The 23,808-nt window shown below is 38.2% G+C and overlaps 1 protein-coding gene across 6 annotated transcripts in view; it reads left to right on the forward strand.

The window, feature by feature from the left end:
- STRN3 (striatin 3) overlaps positions 1–23,605 on the forward strand; it is a 57,744-nt gene extending 34,139 nt beyond the window's left edge. For 3 of the 6 annotated variants that reach the window (XM_081936879.1, XM_081936875.1, XM_081936874.1), the window contains exons 8-18: positions 1,915–2,025; positions 8,683–8,823; positions 11,540–11,673; positions 14,150–14,325; positions 14,425–14,472; positions 17,640–17,761; positions 18,009–18,176; positions 18,600–18,740; positions 19,290–19,397; positions 21,751–21,837; positions 21,928–23,605. In XM_081936879.1, the coding sequence (XP_081793005.1) occupies positions 1,915–2,025; positions 8,683–8,823; positions 11,540–11,673; positions 14,150–14,325; positions 14,425–14,472; positions 17,640–17,761; positions 18,009–18,176; positions 18,600–18,740; positions 19,290–19,397; positions 21,751–21,837; positions 21,928–22,097 (1,406 nt within the window). In that variant the 3' untranslated portion in view covers positions 22,098–23,605. The remainder of the gene's footprint in view (positions 1–1,914; positions 2,026–8,682; positions 8,824–11,539; positions 11,674–14,149; positions 14,326–14,424; positions 14,473–17,639; positions 17,762–18,008; positions 18,177–18,599; positions 18,741–19,289; positions 19,398–21,750; positions 21,838–21,927) is intronic. The other 3 variants (XM_081936877.1, XM_081936876.1, XM_081936878.1) reach the window with 3 other exon arrangements.
- Positions 23,606–23,808: the final 203 nt, after the last annotated feature.

The following is a 23,808-nucleotide window of genomic DNA, read 5'->3' on the forward strand; positions in this document are numbered from 1 at the left end:
AAATCTAACCGGGGAGCCGGGCAGGCAGTAGCAAATTAGCCGATCACGCCGCGTGGGCAGTAGCAAATTAACCGATCACGCGGCGTGATCGGCTAATTTGCTACTGCCCGCCCGGCTCCCCGGTTAGATTTTTACTGGGAGGGGGCAGGGGGGAAGCTCCTTAGCCTCCGTTTCTTTTCCTGCCTCCTCGCTTCTCGTCCCCGCCCGACTTCAGGATCCTCCCTAATCATTGTGGGTCGAAAAGAAAAAAGGGAAAGGGGCGCTTGTTTTGAAGTGCCCGAGAGGAGGGAGGGGAGCGGGCGCCCGGCACACAGAAGAGCCGCATTAAAGTGTGTAAAGAGCCGCATGTGGCTCACGAGCTGCGGGTTGCTGACCACTGCTCTAAGCTAATGAAATTGGCCTTCTGGTTCATGAGAGATAGGTAAGAAAGATTTCAGTGAATTTATATTTTCTTACTAGAAAACAATTTTTACCTATTGAGTAGAGACTTATTCAGTTATATTTGCAAAGCTGTGACGTATTCATTAAACAAATTCCCATTCCAGAATTAATAATAGTATATGTAAAGAAGAAGTTAGGAAGATGAAAATAACTGATTTCAACAGTTTGTGTATTTTGCCTTGTAAATTTTTGTTGTTAGTAGTTTAATCCATATTATGTAATATAAGTATAGAATAGTATTATTAGATAAGAATTTTGAACTTGAGGTCATATTTTTCTTCCTTAAGCAACATTAGGAGTGTATTTCTAATTCATCTTAGAGAGTAGACAGTACCAGTGAAGAGGTAATAATGCTTTTTTTCTTGAAGTTCTATCTCACAGAAAGTTTTAGTTCCCTAGAACTAACATAATGGATTCAAGAATTACTGTTAACTTGAAAGTGTGAATCATCTTGTTAATAAGGACATAAATTGAACAAAGCCTTGACTATTTAGGAAATATTTTAGTGATCTCATTTTATTCAAAAAGTCTTAGCTGTGAAATTTCTTTTTCAAAATATTTTATTAGTATTTGATTTTATTGTGGTTAGAAGTAAGCAGTGCTAAGTTCAGCAAACAGTCCCAAGTAAGCTAACACAGTATTGAAGCTTTCATTTTATTCTTCTCCATTAGGTAATGCTTGTTAGTAGGTAGAAATGTAATTAATTTTAAAATAAAATTATTGACACTAGCTTCAGCATTGAAAATAATGGAGGGAAATCCAGAACTCTTATTCTTTTTCCAGTGAGACTTCCAAGTAAAATATGTTACTTTTCTGGGCTTAAAGGGACAAACATTTCAGCATTGATTATGGATTTACACAAGTCTGTTTCAACCATCATTCTCTGCCGTCCTTAATTTGCTATGGCTGGTTGGGTTGTGGTGAATAAAAAGAAGAGTTCAGTAAATAAAAAGTTTGAAGATGTCCTACAATGTGCCAAACTATCTTGGTTATATTATTATTTTAAAAATCTTAATAGAATAAAACTTTCTATTACCTTTATTGCTGGATTTATTTTGGAGCTACTAAAATATTGCATGGAGAATAAGAATAGAGGGAAAATGCATGGTTTCAGAATTCAGTTTGCACTTCCTAAATGGTATTGCATGAAATAAATTTATTTGCTTATTTAAGTCTGCCTGAATAATTTGTTATAATATCTTACTAAAGTTGCAGTAATTGCATACATCAGTTTTAATCAATTAATTTCATATAATTGAATAAGAAAGACATTCAAATTTCTTCTTTATTCTAGACCAATTACTATAAAATGACAGTTTGAAGCATTGTACCAAACAGTACAAGAAACTGCACCTTTAAAGTACTGGAATGTTTTTTTAATAACACTTTTTATTGATTAACCTGTAACGCTCACAAATAGTTTGCATTCCCAATTGTTGATTTATTTTTCTTTTAATAATATGTTGCATGTAGACAAAGATGACCTGTCCCCAACTGCTGAGGTTTGGGATGTAGACCAGGGACTAATAAGTAAACTGAAGGAACAGTACAAGAAGGAACGAAAGGGGAAGAAAGGGGTAAAGAGTAAGTGCAGATTCTGAATCTTGAAACAATTTTCTGACATCATGTAGAAAACAATGTATGTTGTCAACTTTCCCCTCCATTTTAACGTTTTGCTATTTGGGGGGCAACCAACGTTAACTTTCTGTCTGATAAATCTGGAAATCATAATTTCTGAAGATAAATTATTTTCAATTTACACTGGAGGGAGGAATGTCAGAAGGTGAACAAGTTGTTTTGCTTTGGAGTTGTCCAGGAAAATGGCAGCGATGATTGGAAATTCCTTCCAAATGCTAATAATGTTGCTTCTAACTATAATTGCCAGACATTTAAATTTTTACTTGTTTTTAAGGAGTTATGAAAAGAAGAAAATTAATACTATTTTTAATAATCCACAAGTTTGAGATTATCTTATAGTATTGCAAGTGGTCACCACCAATTACCTCCTTTCCCGACATTTTACGTATGCGCAAAAAATCTGAGTTGTATACTTCTTACTGCTACTGCTGTCTGCAGAAATTGCATGGAATGCAGGCTTATTTTGTAGGTGACATTTGTTTGGAAAACAAATCAAGGGATAGGAGAGATTTGTTGGAGAGGAGAGTGATGGATTTTATTTAATTTAGGGATTTGGTACACAGAGAGGAATCTCTTCTGCTATTCTGCAGTATTGTTACAAGGAGTCTGATCCTTTGTTTTCCTTAATTTCTCATCAATCTATGAAATTCTGAAGGAAAAATTAAGTTAGAGGTGGAAGAATTATACCTATTGATGGCTAACAAATTTATTTATGAATGATTAATTTTGGAATGAAAAACATTTTAAAGCTTAATTTTTACATAGTTAATATGTTAATAAAATGTCATCACTCTCTTTCACTGAACATAACTCCCTTAAACTAGGAGATGTATAGTCCAGACAAGAAGAATTCATAGAAGAGAATATATTACAGTAAGCAAAGGCAGAGCACTTATTTGCCAGATGAAAAGGGTTGCTATTATTATTTGTTTATTTATTTGATTCTATATTGGTGCTTCCCAACTGGAAGCTTGCAATATAATATATTGCAATATAATATAGTATATAGCCGTGATGGCAAATCTATACCACGCATGCCCTAGGTGGCATGCGGAGCCATATTTGCTGGCATGCCAGCTGTCGGCTCCAGTGCACATGCATGCACCAGCCATCTGATTTTCAGCCTTCCGGAGGACTAAGGGAGGCTGTTTTTGCCCTCCCCATGCTTCAGGAAAGCCTCTGGAGGCTGGGGAGAGTGAAAAACAGGCCCAATGGGCCAACTGGAAGTTTGAACTTCCGGTTGGCTCATTGGGGCTGTTTTTTCACCCTCCCCAGGCTTCAGGAAAGTCTCTCTAAGAGGCTGGAGAGGGCAAAAAACAGGCTCAACAGGCCAACCAGAAGTTCGGGACCAATCTGTTTCTGCCTTCCGGGGAGCCAGGAGACGCCATTTTCGCTCTCCCCAGGCTTCAGGAAAGCCTCCAGAGCCTGGGGAGGGGTCATGTGTGGGTAGGTCACGCGTGCATCCACAGTTGGGCAGGGAGGGTTGAATTGGTATGGGTACGCAAGCGCGCGCTGGGACAATTTTGGCATGCCATAAGAAAAAGGTTCGCCATCACTGGTATATAGTATATATACAATATAAGGAAAATAGGGTGAAAATGCAATCAAGTAAAATAAAAATGCGATCAAAGAAATAATGAAAAATCCAGACAACCAAGTCCCCCAAATATACAATTTACAGGTAGTCCTTGACTTACAGCAGTTCATTTAGTTATCTTTCAAAGTTACATCGGCACTGAAAAAAGTGACTTATTTTTCATAGTTAAGAGCTTTGTAGCATCCCCATGGTCATGTGATCAAAATCCAGATGTTTAGGCAACGGGTTCATATTTATGACGCTCACAGTGTCCCAAGGTAATGTGATCCCCTTTTGTGACCTGACAAACAAAGTCAATGGGAAAGCCAGATTTGCTTAACAACTGTGGCAAGAAATGTCATAAAATGGGTCAAATGTCTCACTTAACAGTAGAAATTTTGGACTCAATTGTGATCGTAAGTCGAGGATTACCTGTATAGGAAGCACATCTACCAAAAGGTTCCATTCACGTTGAGAGAACAACCACATCTTTGAGGCCCTCTGTAGTGCTATCGGAGAAACCATGGGGATTTTAAGGGGAAGCTATGCACTTCCTAAGTCCCAAAAGATTTGCTTTGTTGAAGGGACCTGAGCATACCAACTCCGTTGGCATATATCATCCAGGCACAAATCACAGAAAATAGGTAGTCCCTTAAATTGGTAGTGCTTTATAAGCAATAACCAGCATCTTGAATTGCACTTGGAAGCACACTGGCAACTATTGTCACTCATGAAGCAAGGATAGCACATCACTGATTGCATTCTGGGCCAGTTGAAATGTCTCAGGGCAGCCTCGCAGAGAGGGCATTGCAATAGTTGAGCTGCAGGGTGTCTCAAAACTCATAGGCTTACTATGTAACTGCGGAAAAGTTTATCATAAGCTGTTGCATGCCACATTGACTGAGCACTAGTAGCTACTCTCTTCTTGATTTTAGTTTGCAGTGATCTGCTTATGGCAATGCGGATTCAGTGCTCCAGTGTATCAATTGTGAATTACACTAAGTAGAAATCTGCTCATATTAATCAGTTTCATATTTTCTCTTCTACTCTATTCCATCCTAGAAAGTAGCTACTGTAGTCTTGGATGGACTGAGCAGCATGAGTTTAAACAAAGTTTTAAAAGTTAAACAATACTACTTAACAGAGAATATTTAAACGAAGTAGGTTTAAGGCAGGAAGAATTTAAATATATATTCAGTTTACAGGGCTGAAGTTTAGATTCTAATTCTCTTAGATGTACATTCTATCAGTAGAATTTACTTCCACGTGTGTTCATGTACAGTAAAAGAAACACACATAAAGACTATGAAAGTGAATATTTTCATCCTTTTGTAATGTTTAAAAAATTGTGCTTTGGAGGATTGTTTTTTTTCTTTTTGCATGATGATTTGCATTACTTCTTTAACCCAGTACTAATTGCATTATTCTGAATGGGCGTTTCCTGCCTCTCCTGAAATGTTTCTAACCTGTTATATTATTTTCTCCTTTATCTCAATTACAAACATCTGTTAGAAGCTTATTGAAATTGCAGTATGGAATTGATCTAATGAATAACAGGTTTTAATTTTGAAAATTCTAAAATTATTATTTTTGAAGTCCATGGTCTTGCTAATCATAGCAAGAAAGTAAAGGATTAGTTTATATGCAGCTGAAGAAAGTGTGAACATTATTTGCTTTTTTGATCACATTATTATACAAGCAGAGCAGCTCCTTTGTTGACAATTGGTGGAAGTACTGGAGAAATCATGTACTTATGTTAGTGCTTGAAATAATCTCAACTATATATGTATTTATGTATGTGCCATGTATTACAGGTAGTCCTTGCAACTTGTAGCCATTTGTTTAGCAACAGTTCAAATGGGGCTGAAATGTTTTACAACTGGTCCCCACATTTACTACCATTGCAGCATCCCCCATGGTCATGTGATTGTGATTGTAATAGTGGTGCTTGGCAGCCATTGCATATTTTTGATGGTTGCAGTATCCCAGGGTCACTTGACCATCACCATTTGTGATGGCTTCTGACAAGCAAAGTCAGTGTCTCACTTAACAATCCTGGTGAGTCACTTAACAACCTCAGCAAAAAGATCATAAAATCGTATGTGGTCACATGTTGCCTCACTTAATGACCACACCACTTAACAAATTTTTCAGTCCCTTTTGTAGTCAAAGACTATATGTATTTTTTAGTCAAAAGGCTTTTTTTGGTAGTGTAGATTATCCAAGTAAGTAATATAATTAGTATTTACCTAAAGGATAATACTAAGAAAAAAATATTTGCAATAATTCTAGCCTGATTTAGCCCTAATGGTCTACAAGTAGTATTCTAAACCTTTCTGAGTAAACCAGACATAAAACATGACAAGAGAAGCTAATTCTACTTTATTGTAAAGTTACATTAACAGATTTTTATATGTCTGAAGGCACAGACACTCGTCGTCCCTTGCAGTCAACTGATCAATGAGCCATCTCATATCCAACAACTCTGGGTGGCTTACAGTGTATATTTTATTACTGATATAAATCAATAGTAAAAAATCTAGTATGGTAAAGGCACTATTAACTTAATATAAGGGCCAAATGCCCTGTAGAAGAATGCTATTTTGACCTTTCTGAAGCAATTTCTGAAGTAATTGTAGAAGACAGGCAATCGTTAGTTATGGGGCAGAGTGTTGCATAAAAGGAAATAAAAAATAAGAATATCTGTTATCTGGCCCATGTCCCATAAACCTTGAAGAAGACAGACCTGAGATAGATGCTCTATAAATGACTGGATGCAGATTTGATTTTGGCCAGGTATTGCCAATCCTGATATTGCATTTTTAAGGGTAATAATCAGGAGTTCAAATTTGAGCTGGATGTGTACTGGCAACTTCAGAATAGGTGTTATTCTTACTTTATGGTTTGCTCTAAAAGCAATTTTGTACCACATGTCTCCTCCAAAGGCAGCCAAACATAGAATACATTGTAGTAGACTACTTAAGTGGCAAAAAGGGTGGTAATTCCTGTTGCTGGAGCATTAGAGGATTGTAATGGGTGCACTTGCTAAAGCTGGGAAAATGTTCTCCTACCTGTAGTTTCCACCTGTTTTTAGTATAAACCATAAGTCCAGGTGGATCCCAAATTCATATACCAACTCCTTTGGGGAGAGAGTAACCCTTTAATATAAGGGGTATATATAATATAATATAATATAATATAATATAATATAATATAATATAATATAATATAATATAATATAATATAATATAATATAATATAATATAATATAATATAATATAACATAAGTTCGCCCTAAAATTTACCAAACAACTCTGTTTTGGTAGGATATAGTCTTCATATGTAGATTCTTACAAACTCCAGAAACCAGTCTGGGACTTTCACCGCATGACCCGTTCAGGATGAGATAGCAATGAGGAACTGGGTTTCATCAGTATAGGTAGTCCTTGATTTATGACCACAATTGAACCCAAACCTTTTGTTGCTTAGCAAGACAACTGTTTAAGTGGGTTTTGCCCCATTTTATGGCCTTGTTTGCACAGCTGTTAAGTGAATCACTGCAGTTATTCAGTTAGTAACATGGTTGTTAAGGGAATCTGCCTTTCCCATTGACTCTGCTTGTCAGAAGGACGCAAAAGGTGATCAATTGATCCTGGGACACTGTAGGTATCATAAATACAGATAGGTTTATAGTTGCTTGAACATCTTGGATAATTTGACACAATATTGCTCACTGTAATGTAGAGAGGCTAAGAAAGCATAATTTTATTTAGGAGTATTAGTCAGTTGTAGATTTCAATGGTTTTGATGAATCAAGCTTCTTGAATGTATTTTCAACATCAGGAGAAAACAAATGTGGCTTTCATAGTATCAGAGAATTGCTTTCCTCCTGTTTCCCTATCTGTATTTCTTTAAGCTAGATGGATCTCATTTCTTTTGCTTTTCTGAACTTCCATTTTGGGGCATTTTCTATCTTATTTCTGTGGTGTAATTCTGGGATTAAACATATATTTAGGATTGCGTAGATATAGTACAACTGTCTACCCAATCTGCTCAGGGGAAATACATGAAATAGAAATTCTGTCGTATCTCAATTTTAATTTTTTTCCCATCCCAGCAGAATATTGGAAATAAATTGTGTAAAGTAAATCAGCACTCTTATCAACAAGATAATTTACTGAAAATTGAACAGAATGGAACAAAATTTGGGATTAAGGCAGAAGCTAGCAAAAGAAAGATTAGGTTTAAAAATGAGCTGAATCTGGCCCAGGGCTGTAGGAAAAAAAATCCAAAAAAAGAATTCCCCCCAGTGCATCTCTGTGAAGAGGTACTTGGACAGTAGCTTGGAATGTTTTGGACTCCCTCATTCTCAGATCCCCCCCCCCTCCTGTTTATACAATTCGGAGTGGAGCTATTAGTAAGGAAGAATTCCAGAAAGTATGTGCTAAGTGGATTTCCTCTCTTACTTTTATATAAGAGAGTATACTTTGTTTATTTTTTAATTCCTTCATTGGAGCTACATCTCATATTAACAGTTTCAGATTAGCTTTCTGGTTATTAATGATGGTTCTAAACATTAAGTGTGCTTTGATACTTATAAATTATTTTTTTATTTAGAGACCCAGAAAAGAGGGAAAGTTGACAGTTTGTTGCCTCCCAGTCACCCAATTATTGTTTCTCTTTTGGTAATCAAACTTCTCTCTAGTATTAACAAATAATAAAAATTCTGGGGGTGGTTTATACATAAATTCTACGGCCTTTCATAAGGAGTTCAGACATTCAAGTTTTCTCCTCTTTTACCGTAAGCAGAACACCAGCAATTTAATTTTAAAAAGATAGTCTGAATCCTTTTTTTGAAGCTTTATTTTTAAATTCTTTTTCAAATATGCAAAATATGTTTTATGAAAACATCTTTATTTAATAACATCACAATAAAACAATATTAATTAGCAAAATGGGCGTGTAAATGGATATCAGTTTAAGAGGGAGCAATAAAATGAACCTTTGCTGCTGACATTAATTTACAGGGGTCAACAGGACAAAACTGCACGACATGATATCTGATCTGGGCGATGATGAGCTACCCCACATCCCTTCAGGAGTCATTAATCAATCTAGGTCACCCTCTTCTAGAATGACTGATCATGAAGGTGCAAGAGCAGAGGAAGGTACAACAAATTCACCTATTTATTTGTATTTGGAAATTTTGATATAAAATAACACACATTTATAGCCCATATGAACCAGATGCCTATATTAAGAGGCACTTGCAACTTGGTTCTGAAAAGACTACCACTTTATATTCACCAGATTTTGTTTGGAATGATAGAAAAATGATACTTAAAATTGAGTTTAAATTATATACATAGAATAAATGAATTTAATAAAACAACAGGGAGCAACAAATTATAAGACATAAATGAAATCAGTTTTCTGGTGAGCAGTGATTTCCTGTTTTATTCATTCTAGTGTAAGATTTCCCCCTCCCCCCACAAAAAAAGTTGCATTCACAGTAACTGATAGCACCAATAAAGAGTTGATTGCTAATATTTTTTGGAATATGTAAATAAGTGCTAATCAAAATCTACATATTCATCAACTTTGAATATTTTGTGCAACGTATACTCCTAAAAATTCTCTCCAGCAAAAAGAACCTTTCCTTAAAAAAACAAATCTTTTCAAGTGAACAAATGGATTACAATGTAAAACCTTTGATATATTAGATTTATGTAGCAAACTATGGACATTCACATAAACATCTTGACATTAGTTAGTCCGCTTTCACTATTATTAGTCCTGGATCCTTTATTGTCAGCAAGAGATGTACTTTGCAGAATCCTAGAACTGCTATAAAACCATCTTCTTTCCCGATTAACAATGTTTGAGTCATTAAGCTATTCAAAGAGATAGGTGGTAACTTTTATGATATGCAATGTAGCTGGATGAATCTGCTTATGATGCATAGAGGAATGGATGTATGACCTCATTCACCACAGTGCAAAATTCAGACATTCCATGTTGAAGTTTATTTTAAATAAATAAATAAACAATAAATAAATTTTATCTTCCTTTGTCAAAACCAAAGTATATCCTAACAATAGAAGGGATTGATTTTTATTTTATTTTCCAGCTATGCTCTGCATATGCATAATTTTTTGGGTTACTTTCTTGTTTTCTAATTTCAGCGAGCTCTCCAATACCAAGAAATACAGGCTTCACATAATTATAAATAAATAAAACTACATCATTCTTCATATATATTTTTTCTCTAACAATGATCGCACTGAAAACTAATTGATCTTAACATGAAGAGTATGCATGAAAGGTTTCTAAGATAAATAACCTGATATCTCAGTGTAAAGATAGAACATCCTTAAAATTCATATGAAAATATCCAATGGTTTGAAACAATTCGCTTTATTAATTACATTTGAAGGAGTGATTCATTTTTTCAAACTATTTTTGGGGAGGAAAAAGCATATCTTGAGGTGAAGAGGTGTGCTTCAATTAACAGATCCACTGAAGGAAGATGGATTTTTGTTGATTCTATAGCTTACAATGCCACCTTCCATTTTCTTTCAGAGAGTACCACTTCCCTGTATAACAGCTTTAATATTTAAAGCTTTGTTCTTGGAGTAGTAGAAGGAGAAGAAAATAAGTACATTTCCTTTCTTGCTTCCTCCTATAAGCAGAATTCTGCTTATAGTTAAAACATAGCTATTCCAATATTATATGATGTATTTTAAAACAATTTATTGAATTTTTACCTTCTGTGATCTTAACACACTTATTAGCTTACAAATACAATAAAACTGCAATAAAAAGCAAAAAATATATAGAAAAGGTATAAAATCCATAAAGCATAGAATACCAAAACAATGAGCTGCCATTACTCAAACATCTTTCAACATTATTTCAGAAGATGACAACAGTAGGAACAAATCTAACTTCAAGTGGGAAGTCATTCTGAAGGGCTGGCACTATCAGCAAAGAACAACACTAATGAGTATCGCTTCTCCTTGAGCTCCCAAAAGTAGGGAACAATCAACTGCTTCTTCCAGCAAAATCATAATGGTTCTGTTAGGGAGATGCAGTCTTTTAGGTAGCTTGCTGCCAAGACATAAAGTGCTTTGTTGGTTAACACTGTATTTTATTTGTATTTATTGACTTACTTAATTTATATGGTTGCCCATTTCTCATAAATGTTCTCTGTTGTAAGATACTCAGAACCACTTATGTGAGCATCTGGGCTTTGTATCATGTACTAGCTGAAGCTCCCACATGGCAGCTACATGTAAGGTGCATTGTAGTAGTTTACATATGTAGTGATGAGGGAATGAGTTATTGTTGCAAAGTTTTGGTTCAGTAAAATAAAATGTAATGGGAAAACTGTGTGGTGAAGCAGTTGTATAAGAGATAGCAAAGAGGAAATAATCCCCATAATTTCTTCTGCATCTTTCTTCCTCCAAGTCATTTATAAAGAGGTTCTTTGGAGATATGCAAGAGGGTAGGATGATTCAGAGGGGAATTGAAGGAACTTGTCCATTGCAAGAATGGAAAAGAATATGCTTTTGGAAAGATGGAGCAAATTAGTTGCATTATTTCTTATGTGTAGTCCTTAATATTTAAAATAGGTATGAATTAAAATAGACTTTGACTTTCTGCAATAATTGATTATTTTATATAATAATTGAAATAATTCTGTATAACACTTTGTGATCTCATGTTACATTACATGGTTCTTACATTATAAATTGCAAAACTATTCAGACAAGCATAAAAACTCTGCTTTTATGCAGAGTATATATTTATAATATTTAGTTAAATCTTTAAGCTCATATATTAATTTACATCACCTAATAAACAGTGTTTTGTTTCTTACAGCTGAGCCAATAACGTTTCCATCTGGTGGGGGCAAGTCGTTTATTATGGGTTCAGATGATGTTTTGTTAAGTGTACTAGGCCTTGGGGATCTTGCAGACTTGACTGTGGCAAATGATGCAGATTACAGTTATGATGTAAGTATAACATGTTTAGCACCTAATATCTTTTAAACTGAACCAAGAACTTTGGGAATGTTTAGAACACTGTTTCCCATCCATGACAATTTCCAGGTATATGGACTTCAAATCCCAGAAGCATGGGATTTGCATCAGAAGCACCACAGCTAGCATGGCTAGTGATGCCAATTTTAGGAGTTGCAAATCCACAACCTGGAAATTATCACGATTGAAAAACACTGCTTTAGAACCATCAATAATGCTGCAGTACTGTGATCAGTGGTGGGTTCCTGCCGGATCGCACCGGATCGCGCGCTCCCTTTCGGCGCTAAACCCGGAAGTACGTTCTGGCCCCGCCCCTGGCGACACGACGACGCTTGCCTGCGCTCCACCAGCTCGGCTGGGAACGGAGACGTTTCTCTGCTCAGCAATGTCTTCAGTGGAGTGGTGGCAGCCTGGCAGGCTGAGCCTGCGTCCCTTTCAGGCGCTCCGCTCCGCTGAGGAAACGTCTCCATTCCCAGCCGAGCTGGTGGAGCGCAGGCAAGCGTCGTCGCGTCGCCAGGGGCGGGGCAAGACCGTACTTCCGGGTTTAGCGCCGAAAGGGAGCGCGCGATCCGGTGCGATACGGCAGGAACCCACCACTGACTGTGATATACATTTATCTAATTCCTGTAAATAGATAATTTCTGTTTGGAGAATTAACACCAATAAATATACTGTGCCATGTATTTATTGAATGTATTGAAGGAACATTCACTTTCTTCATTGGGAAAATTATGTGAAGATTTAGGAAGACCTAGCTTCCAGGTCTGATATTAGGTTTAGTAACTGTTAGTACCTAATCTAGCAGGAATTAAATGTACCTATTCCAAGAACATAGGTTTAGAAGTGTTTTTCCATATTATTTTTATTTAGGTTAAGATCACAATTTTTACATAGCTACTCTAAAATAATAAAATTCTTATCTTGTAGATATGCATGCAATTTAGGATTATTCTAATGCTGTTTGTTTAAACAAATTTTCAGTTCATAGCATCTCCTATACAGGTTGTTGGTACAATAAAATCCATTATTTCCTCAATAATTACAAGCTTTCCCAGATCCTAATACTGCAAAGGGTCCCAACGTATGATACCCCCATTATTATATATTTCATGGTTGAAATAACACTTTGGGAAATGAAATGCAGGTTTTTTTTCCAAACCTAACATTTCTCATTGATACCAGAAAGTTCCACTTTGGACTGATTTATCCCAGAATATTGTTCCAAAAGCCTAATGGAGCATTTGGGTGAGCTTAAAGCTTTCAATAGAACAGTAATTTCCTTGATATTATACTGTTCATACCATGATTGTTCATGGTTACTCAGACACTCACTCACTCACAGACTTGCTCTTCCTGCAATAGCATTCTCGGCATCTCTTCTAGTAGTCATTTCCCAGAGCTTCTTAGTACCTGTATTTTTTGGAGTATAAGATTCACCAAGGTTTTGAAGAGGCATTTTTTTAAAAAAAGTAGGTAGGTAGATAGAGGGATAGACAAGGAGAGAAAGAGAGAGAAATACAGTAGGTAGGTAGGGAGAGAGTACTTAGGTAGGTAGGTAGATAAAGGGATAGAGAGAGGGAGAGAGAGAAATAAAGAGAGGGTAGGTAGGTAGGTAGGTAAGTAGAGGGATAGAGAGAGAGAAAGAGATATAGAGAGAAATACAGTAGATAGGTAGGGAGAGAGAGGGTAGTTAGGTAGGTAGATAAAGGGGTTTTTTGCACTCTGCAAATCTCCCCAAAACGGCCCGTTTTTCTTAAAGGCATGAATAGCCTCAAGGGGGGGGGGGCTTGCAGAGTGCTCGGGGGGGGGCAAAAATCAGCAAAAAATTGTCTTTTTCGGGAAAACTGGCCCGTTTTTTGTCAAAAAATTGTATGCATAGCCTTATGGAGACTTAGTGTATACTCCTGGGGGCTGGGGGGGGCAAAAATGACCTGTTGTTTGCTCATTTCTGCCCTCCCCAGCCCCCAGGAGCTCTCTGAAAGCCTCCATAAGAGTGTGCACAGCCATTTTGGTGAAGGGGCAGGGCTTTGAGAGGCAAAAAATGCTGTATTTGATGTATAAGACGCACCCAGATTTTCAGCCTCTTTTTTGAGGAAAAAGGGTGTATCTTATGTATATGGTAAATCAAGATGGACTCCAAGATTGTAGCAACCCAAGGTCATGTCACCATGTTTTATGATAGTTTTGCCACAAAGATGGCATTTATTTCTGGTTTTTGGCAAAACTGTGTCCATAGCAAACCATTAGTTTGCTTAATGGCTGCAACATTCAGTTAACAATTGCTGCAAACAAGGTTGTAAAATCACATTAGTCACATGATCAACCCCTTTTAGAGTTGTCACCGCTTACAACTGTAGTGGTCAGGCTCCATTACAGTCATCAGTTGAAGACTACCTATATAGCTGTATGCTTTTGCAACTTATGTTAACATTATTCATTTTTATTTTAGCTGCCAGCCAACAAAGATGCTTTTAGAAAAACCTGGAATCCTAAATATACATTGCGCAGTCATTTTGACGGAGTGCGAGCATTAGCTTTCCATCCTGTGGAGCCTGTGCTGGTTACAGCCTCTGAGGATCATACCCTAAAACTTTGGAACTTACAAAAAACAGTACCTGCCAAAAAGCAAGTATATATTTACATATGTTAAAGAACATGGAAGTTCTGAAGTTTTAATACGTCAAGATCATGCTCACAGATTGCTTTTTGACATTTTTATTTTAGGAGTGCCTCATTAGATGTGGAACCTATTTACACATTCAGAGCCCATATGTGAGTATTTCTAATTTTTTAATATTCCTGACAAATGCTTCTCCAGGTAGCCCAAAGAAAGTTCTACATGAGAAATGGTTGATTTAATGGCTGCACATTCATTCTTTTGATTTTATTTAACTTTAAAACAAAGCAATCAGATATATTCTGAATATATTTCTAAGCATTAAAAATGTTTTATATTATTTATGTAATTTAGAGAATTTAGAGCCGAGAGAGTTCATGGTGCCGCAGACATCCGGGTGTGAGTCCCTTGTCGTGAGATGGGGCCCTGGGAGGCAGTTGGGCCTGCTGATAGTATACCTGGCTCCTCGCTATACATCAGCGGCCCTGCCTGAACTCCTCGAGCTGATCTCATCGGTGGCGGTTGAGACCCCCAAACTTTTAGTGATGGGGGACTTTAACCTGCCGTCGATGGGAGAAGCGTCTGAGGGGGTTCGGGAGTTCATGGCTTCCATGACAGCCATGGACCTGACCCAATTAATTCAGGGCCCTACTCACGAGGGAGGCCACACACTGGACCTTGTCTTTGTCTCTGGCCTGTGGACGAGTGATCTGGGAATAGGGGATCCAACTATTATTCCCCTGTCATGGTCAGACCACTCACTTCTCCGGCTTGACTTCCCTGGTGCTACCCCCCGCTGCGGGGAGGCGGAACCGGAAGGTATTAGATGGTTCCGCCCCAAGCGCCTGATGGAACCAGATAGGTTCCAGACGGAGCTTGGGCCACCTCCTGTGGACTTGACCCGCCCCCGAGTGGAGGACCTGGTAGACGCATGGAATAGTGCGACTACCGGGGCCCTAGACCGGGTGGTGCCTTTGCGGCCTCTCCTGCGGCGACGAACCACCCTGGCCCCTTGGTTTACCGAGGAGCTAAGGGTGATGAAACGCCACAAGAGACGCCTAGAGAGTCGTTGGAGATCCTCCCGTTCCGAATTTGACCGAGCACAGGCACGAGCCTATTTGAGGACGTACCTTGTGGCATTAAGAGCGGCCAAACGTCAACATTGCGCTGCTCTTATTGCGTCCGCAGATAACCGCCCTGCCGCCCTGTTTCGGGTGACTCGCTCCCTCTTGTCTGAGAGACCGCGGGAAGCCCCTTTACAGGGCAGAGCAGAGGAGTTTGGGAAATATCTACAGGACAAAGTCGCTCAAATCCGGATGGGATGGGCCCCTTTCAGTGGTCCAGTAGAGACGCCCGTGGCGAGTCTTGAGGGACCGCTTTGGGAGGAGTTTGACTCGGTTACCATCGAGGATTTGGACAGGTTGCGTGGACGTCTGCGACCCACCACATGTTTATTGGACCCGTGTCCCTCCTGGCTTGTACTGGCATCCTGGGAGGTTACGCGCGACTGGCTCCTGGGCCTAGTGAACGCCTCGTTGGGTGAGGGGTCTCTACCGGCCGCCTTGAAAGAGGCGGTGGTGAGGCCCCTGCTCAAGAAGCCTTCCCTGGACCCAACGGACCTAGTCAATTATCGTCCAGTCTCAAACCTTCCTTTCTTAGCGAAGGTTGTAGAGAGTGTGGTGGTACAGCAGTTCCCACGTCACCTGGAGGAAAATGATTATCTGGACCTGCGCCAGTCCGGCTTCCGTCCCGGGCACAGCACGGAGACGGCCTTGGTCGCATTGGTGGATGATCTCTGGAGGGCCAGAGATAGGGGTTGTTCCTCTATCCTGGTCCTATTAGATCTCTCGGCGGCGTTCGATACCATCGACCATGGTATCTTGTTGCACCGGCTGGAGGGGTTGGGAGTCAGGGGCACCGTTCTACGGTGGTTTGGCTCCTTCCTCTCTGACCGGACGCAACGTGTGTTGGCAGGGGAGCAGAGTTCGACCCGGAGGTCACTCACATGTGGAGTGCCACAGGGATCGGTGCTCTCGCCTCTCCTGTTCAACACATACATGAAACCGCTGGGCGAGATCATCCGTGGTTTTGGGGTGGGATATCATCTGTATGCTGATGATACTCAGCTATACATTTCCACCCCGAACCACCCCAATGAGGCCGTCGAAATGATGTCCCGGTGTTTGGAGGCCGTACGGGTCTGGATGGATGGCAACCGACTAAAACTCAACCCTTCCAAGACGGAGTGGCTGTGGCTTCCGGCCCCCCGGTTCAACCAGGTGCTTCCATCTCTGGCCATTGGGGGCGTGCAACTAGCCCCCATGGAACAGGTGCGCAATTTGGGCGTCCTCCTAGATGCCCGGCTGTCCATGGATGACCATGTAACAGCCGTGGCAAGGGGGGCGTTCCATCAGGTCCGCCTGATGCGCCAATTGCGCCCCTTATTGGACCGGGATGCCCTACGCACAGTCACCCATGCGCTAGTGACGTCTCGCCTGGACTACTGCAATGCTCTCTACATGGGGCTTCCCTTGAGATGCACTCGGAGACTACAGTTGGTCCAGAACGCGGCCGCGCGGGTGATTATGGGGAGGACTAGATACTCCCCTGTAACACCTCTCCTGCGCGAGCTGCACTGGCTTCCTGTGGTCTACCGAGTGCGTTTCAAGGTTTTGATTATGATCTTTAAAGCGCTTCATGGCTCAGGACCTAGTTACATGCAGGATCGCATCCTGCCCCACACATCCCTACGACCAATTCGCTCACACAGAGAGGGACTTCTCCGGGTGCCGTCCTCCAAACAGTGTCGGGGGGCGACACCCAGGAGCAGAGCCTTCTCTGTGATGGGCCCAGCCCTGTGGAATGACCTCCCCCGTGACATCAGGATTATTTCCGATCTCCGCTCCTTCCGTGCACAGTTGAAGACCCACCTTTTTCAACTATCTGGCCTGGCTCAACCGTAATTTTTTCGTTTTTCCCGACTGTCTTTTAAATTTTAAATTTTTTATTGTATATTGGGTTTTATTATTGGGGTATGTAAATGGTTTTAATTGTCTAAATGTTGTAATTTATTACCTCCTCCGTACATGTATGTCTTTGTATATATGTATGTTTATGTGTTTGTACACATGTGTTATGTTTTATATGTTTCTAGTGTACGCCGCCCCGAGTCCTGCTTGGAAAGGGAGCGGCTAATAAATTCAATATTATTATTATTATTATTATTAAATATGCATCAAAAATGTTAATAATCTTAACTTTCTAAATTCAAAACTTTAATTGTTTTTTTAATAGTAATAGTAGTCCCTTTGTTTTAAAATAGTGGACCTGTGTTATCCTTGGCAATTAGTTCTAACGGAGAACAGTGTTTTAGTGGTGGTATTGATGCAACTATTCAGTGGTGGAATATGCCTAGCCCCAATGTGGACCCATATGATACATATGGTAAGCCTTATCTATAAATGTTGTGATGTATAATATCAGTCACATAATTAACCTCTCTGAGATTACCTTTATGTTCCATAATAAACTGAACGATTGCTCATATGAATTTAAATTGCAATGTTTTCTGTGATCTTTGGACTGATCTCAGTCAAGATCCATATAGCATGTTAATTAAGACCCTTATAGCATGTGAACTAATATGTCCTTAGCAATATTAAACCTAACATCGTTTTTAATTTTTCTACAGAGCCAAATGTTCTAGCTGGCACATTAATCGCTCACACAGATGCCGTCTGGGATCTCGCTTATAGTGGTATAAAGAATCACTTACTATCTTGTTCAGCAGATGGCAGTGTTAGGTTGTGGAATCCACCTGAAAAAGTGACCTGTATTTGCACTTACAATGGAAATAGAGGTAAGTTGTGTGAAAGTCTTTCCTTTTTAAATAAAGTTCAGAAGATTAAATCAAATATACCAAAGAGTTGATTAATAGTAATTCTAAAAAAATCAAAATTTTAATAGGTAATTTTAATAATTCTAACATAAGTTTTTTACCACGTGCTTTGGCTATATATTGATGCCTTCTTGGTAGATCTGGGACAGTGGTCCAATTAGTGTGGGAAGAGATGGTATCCTATCCATTTATTTTAGGATGACAAAGATACTAGCAATCAATGAAATTGGGTTTGAAGAAAGGTAGGTAGGCTTTAATTATTTTCCAGATAGATTTATTATGTTATAAATTAGTACTGCTAAGAAAATACTGAATGAAGAAATGTAAAAATTTGGGTTAATAGTTTTTACAGAATCTATGGGTTTTTCTCCCTGTGTGCTTTAGAATATGGAATTCCCACATCAGTTGACTTCATAGGCTGTGATCCTGCCCATATAGTGACATCGTTCAGCACTGGCAACACTGTCATTTATGATTTGGAAACATCCCAGTCACTGGTAATGCTGTCTTCACAAACAGATTCTGGTAAATTTGTTTCTTTTGTTTCAACTTCTTTGCTTGAACTTACTGTTATAAGCATATTGCACCAAATTGATGGAATAACGGCAAATTTCAAATTTGACCTTTTCTGATTCTTTGCTTCCATTGAATACTAGAGAGTAGAAATTTCCATCCAATCTGTGGCAAAGCATTTATTTAGAAATGGCAAAATGTAAGTTTGCAACAAGGTGAAAGCTTACAACTTTTCATTTCTCTTCTTTGTGTGCAAATAGGGAGATATAAGAGCATCAGAGCTCAAGATAAGCAATGGTTTGTTGCAATTCATTATTTAAATGTTTAGAACTTGAACCATTTCAATTTGGTATGCAAAGTAATTCCATCTCATAATAATGATTGCTATTTTTAACTTCTTCCTGTATCCTCAGTGGAAATTTCCTAGCAGAGTTGACTAATTTAATAACATAGTAATAGTTTAATGATTTTGAAATATAAGGCTAAAGCAAGCTATCTGTATTAATGCTTCCTTAATTCCTTATACTTAAAGTGTAATAATTGCTTCTGTTTCATTCCTAGGATTGCAGTCAAGCAATCACATTAACAGAGTAGTAAGTCACCCTACACTTCCTGTAACAATAACAGCTCATGAAGATAGACACATAAAGTTTTTTGACAATAAAACGGGTAAGGAAATAAAAACAGAGTTTTCTTGATATTTCCAAATCCCTAGCCTTTACATTTCTATTTGCCTTTTTGTCTTTTTTTTCCTTTGATCTGTCCTTTCATCATAAAAGTGATTGGAAGAGAGCACATTTATCTGACTGTAATGTTTGGTCTCAGCTTGTTTCCTTAAGCTTAAAGTTAGAAATATTATTTGATGAATTTTTCAAAGGGATTAAGTCATTAGGATCTAAATTTTAAAGCCTTTTGTGGTGGATCAGATAATGTTTTTTAGTAGTTACTGACCTATTTCATGTTTCTATTAATCTGTTAGTGATTATAATTAACATTTTGAAATCAGGATTATCAACCCAAAAAGTATTTCATCCTGACACTCATAAGGGATCAGAATAAAACTTAGTACATTACAAAAGAAGATAAATGGTGTATTAACTGGACTTTAACATTCTCCTTTAAATGCTACAGATTCAAGGGCAAAGTAATGGATAAAGCATGATTTTTAATGGTTCTGGACTTGAGAAGCATCTAGCTCATGGGTATCAAACCCGATTGCTTCTTGTGACAAATTGTGACTTTTTTTGCCTTTGCAGAGCTGGGGTGGGTTTGGCCTGTGTGTGATGCATCCGGCCCACGGGCCACCAGTTTGACAGACCTGATCTAGCTGAAAGCTGAATTACATAGAGTAATCTAATAAACAGTTATTTTCTTTTTCTTGCATATTTGTTTGACTCTCTAGTCTTCTCAAACTATAAATATTTTATTCCCTGCATTTATTAAATTATTTTCAAACATAATAAAAAAGTAGGAAAAGCTTAAATAAGGAAGAGGTGTACAAACATAACATTTAGTGAGCATTTCAAAGTAATTTTTGTTTGATTCTATATATTAGAATATCTTATGTCAACTTAAATGTCAGATTAATGCTAGCATCAAAATAGAACCGAATAAATTGTAAATCAAGCTGCGAAATTACATTTCTGTTTCATCTAAATATTCCATCACTAGTTAATAAGTCACAAAGACATGTTAATTTAAAAAAAAAATCTTACTTTTGGGGAAACCCAAACTACAGGTACAGTGTAAGCCTATATAGAATAAAATTATGATCTAGAAATGGTGTCCCTGTTGAATTCTATATGAGATTTTATTTTTAAATATGAGATTATTTGTGACATTACACAACTCCGATGGTAAACATACTGCACAGATAGTCTTCAACCTACGGCCACAATTGAGTCCTGACCATGCTGTAATGGTCATAGGTTTGAAAAAATGGTCATAAGTCACTTTTTCAGTGCCATCGTAACTTTGAACAGTCATTAAACTAGCTGTTGTAAGTCAAGGACTATCTATACATCCACAATTTAACATATTTATTCTTCTAAGAAAGAATTGTACATAATTTCCAGTGAAACGAACATTGTATCCTAACAATTATAACCATAGCTTCTATTTTGATATACTTTGTAGCAATATGAAGCTTCATAATATTTTAGTGCTGTGATGGAGAACCTATGGCACACGTGCCATAGTTGGCACACGGAGCCATATCTACCAGCACATGAGCTGTCAGCTCCTGTGCGCATCTGCGCACTGGTCAGCTGATTTTTAGCCTTCCGGAGGGCTGGGGGAGGCTGTTTTTGCCCCCTGGGCTTGAGGAAAGCCTTCAGAGCCTGGGGTAGGCAAAAAACGGCCCCAACAGCCCAACCGGAAGTTCGGAAACAATCTACTTCTGGCTTCTAGAGGGCCTAGACAGGGGAAGGCTGTTTTCGCCCTCCCCAGGCTTCAGGAAAGCCTCTGGAGCCTGGGAAGAGTGAAAATGGCTTTCCCTGGCCCCCCAGAGGCTTTTCGGAAGCTGGAAATGGATCATTTCCAAACTTCTGATTGGCCCATTGAGCTCCTTTTAGGCCCTACCCAGGCTCTGGAGGCTTTCCTGGAGCCTGGGGAGGGCGAAAACGCCCTCCCCTCCCCCACCGGAGGAAATACCAAGCTCAGCTTGGAAAGCCATTGAGATTACCTTGAAGAAAATCTGCAGCAACAAAAACATGCTTTTGTAAGTTGTTGTCATGTAGTTTTTTCAAAGTCATTTCTGTTGCTCTTCACAATTTCCAGCATTTTTATAGAATGAATCTGTTTTAGCGATCAAGACTGAAGCAAAAGACGTGCCAGTTTTTTCTAATTGTTATGTGCACTACAAATTTAATATCTTTCTTTTGATATTATCATTGTCGTATGTCAATTCTGTTTAAATTTTGTATTGCACTCTTATTTTTTTTCTTCCAATCATATAATTATTTTACCTTTTAATAAAGTATGAGTCTTTATTCTTCATATATATTTTGTACATTAATACTAGGTAAAATGATCCATTCGATGGTTGCTCATTTGGATGCTGTCACAAGCTTAGCTGTGGATCCTAATGGAATCTACTTGATGTCTGGAAGTAAGTTAACAAGCTCCTGTATTGCCAAGAGACTCCGTAGTAATGCATTTGTGCTTTATTTATGACACTTCTGTTTACCTCTTTGTTCAGGTCATGACTGCTCTATTCGATTATGGAACTTGGACAGCAAAACATGTGTGCAAGAAATAACTGCCCATAGAAAAAAGCTGGACGAATCCATTTATGATGTAGCTTTTCACCCTTCAAAAGCATACATTGCAAGTGCAGGTGCCGATGCCCTTGCCAAAGTATTTGTGTGACACAATAAAGCAAGCCTGCACCTTGGTAGCAGGTTTGCCTGGACAAAAAGAGGGAATGCATCACTGCCATCACTCTAAAGGTTACTGATGACACTACATGTAACCAGCCTCAGCAGAGACTGTGTTTGGGGCAGGTATAGATTGGTCAGATTGCGATCTCATGAATAATACTGGGCTGATTCATTTAACTGTAATTACTGTATTTTGGGGTGGGGGGGGAAGCAAACCAGTATTTGTAGCCTTGACTGGATACGAACTGAGCATTTGTTCTTTAGGTGTGTCTTTAAACGAACGTGGAATCAAATCTTACTAAAGACGTTTATTTTGGACTCTGTGTGCTGCCTTAGGGTTAGGAATGTGGTGCTCTTGTGGGGGTGAGGTGGGGGGGAGTGAACTCCAAGAGTAGCTTTCTTTGCATCTCTTAGTATTTTCTGTTTATCGGTCAAATGCCACAGAATCCCCTTTTAAACTTTTATTTTGCTTTAAAGAAAAAGGAACTAACTTAAAATATTTAGCATTAGTTGCACAAAATATTTCGATAAAATTCTAGTTTTTATATGTCTTTTATATATTTAGCCTGTCATAACAGTGCTCAAGATTGTATGGATGACGTTTTTCTGCATTGTAGTATCCTAAACCAGAGATCTTGCTGGCCTGCTACCCTGTAACAACACGGTTCCCTTTGTTGCCTAACAAAGCTCTGCTACGTCCTTTCAATAGGATACTAATTAATTATCACTGCATTACTGGTTTCCTAAAGGACTGTAAAAAAAAAGTGTGTAAAAGGAACACAGAGGAATTAAACATGTCCAGCCCTTCTAATGAACTTTTAAAATTAATCTTGACATCCTATCACTATGTGATATTTTGTACATCTTACTGTATTTACGAGATTATTTATCAAGGTTTACCCATCTGGCTAATGGCCTATTATTTATTTCACTTTTTGTTGGACTTTATATTCTTTTTATGTAGTATGTTAATGGGCCCTGTATATCTATTATGGCACTCTTTGAATAGTCTAAAATAGACTAAAAATGGGACATGTAATAGTTTTTAAGTTACAGACAAACTTTTTCCCCCCCAGCTAACGTCTGGATTAAAGTTGATTCCGAGAAGTTGTTTCAGAACTTCTGGAGTGAAAATGTTTTTATTTGCAGTTCAGATAGAATGCAAAATTGTAGTTTAATCAAGAGTCAGAAATTGGCTGTGTTTTGAATTGTTATTCCTGCTTTTGATTTGTTTTTTTCAGATGTGCTTCAGTTTATAATGTAACTAAAGATTTTGTTTGTGTAACTGCATGATTAAGACAATAAAGTATTTTTTCTAGTCTTCCACAAAAATCTTTTTGATCAGTTTGCGAGTTTTGATGAGTTTTGTAAGTTTTCTGTTTTATGAACTATGAATCAGCAAATTTTTAAGATTGTACAACATAACAAAAAGTACCGCTGTTTAAAAAGATAATGTATATAAAATGCATATAATAAATACTAAATGGTGTACCTGTATATTACTGTTGGCTATATTTTGTTACAAAATGTATGTGTATCATTCTGTTCTCTAAGTAACTGAACTAAGAAATGAATGTTTCAATAGCACAAGTATCGTTTACATGTTGAGGTAATTTTTGTTTTTTTAAGTAGTTGTATTATGTTATTAGTAATTTGGGACAGTATTCCTCCCTTACAAGAACTTGTTTCAAAACATATAT

This window comes from Natrix helvetica, assembly GCF_964273705.1.
Source record: "Natrix helvetica genome assembly, chromosome: 1".
NCBI classification, from domain to species: Eukaryota; Metazoa; Chordata; class Lepidosauria; order Squamata; family Natricidae; genus Natrix; species Natrix helvetica.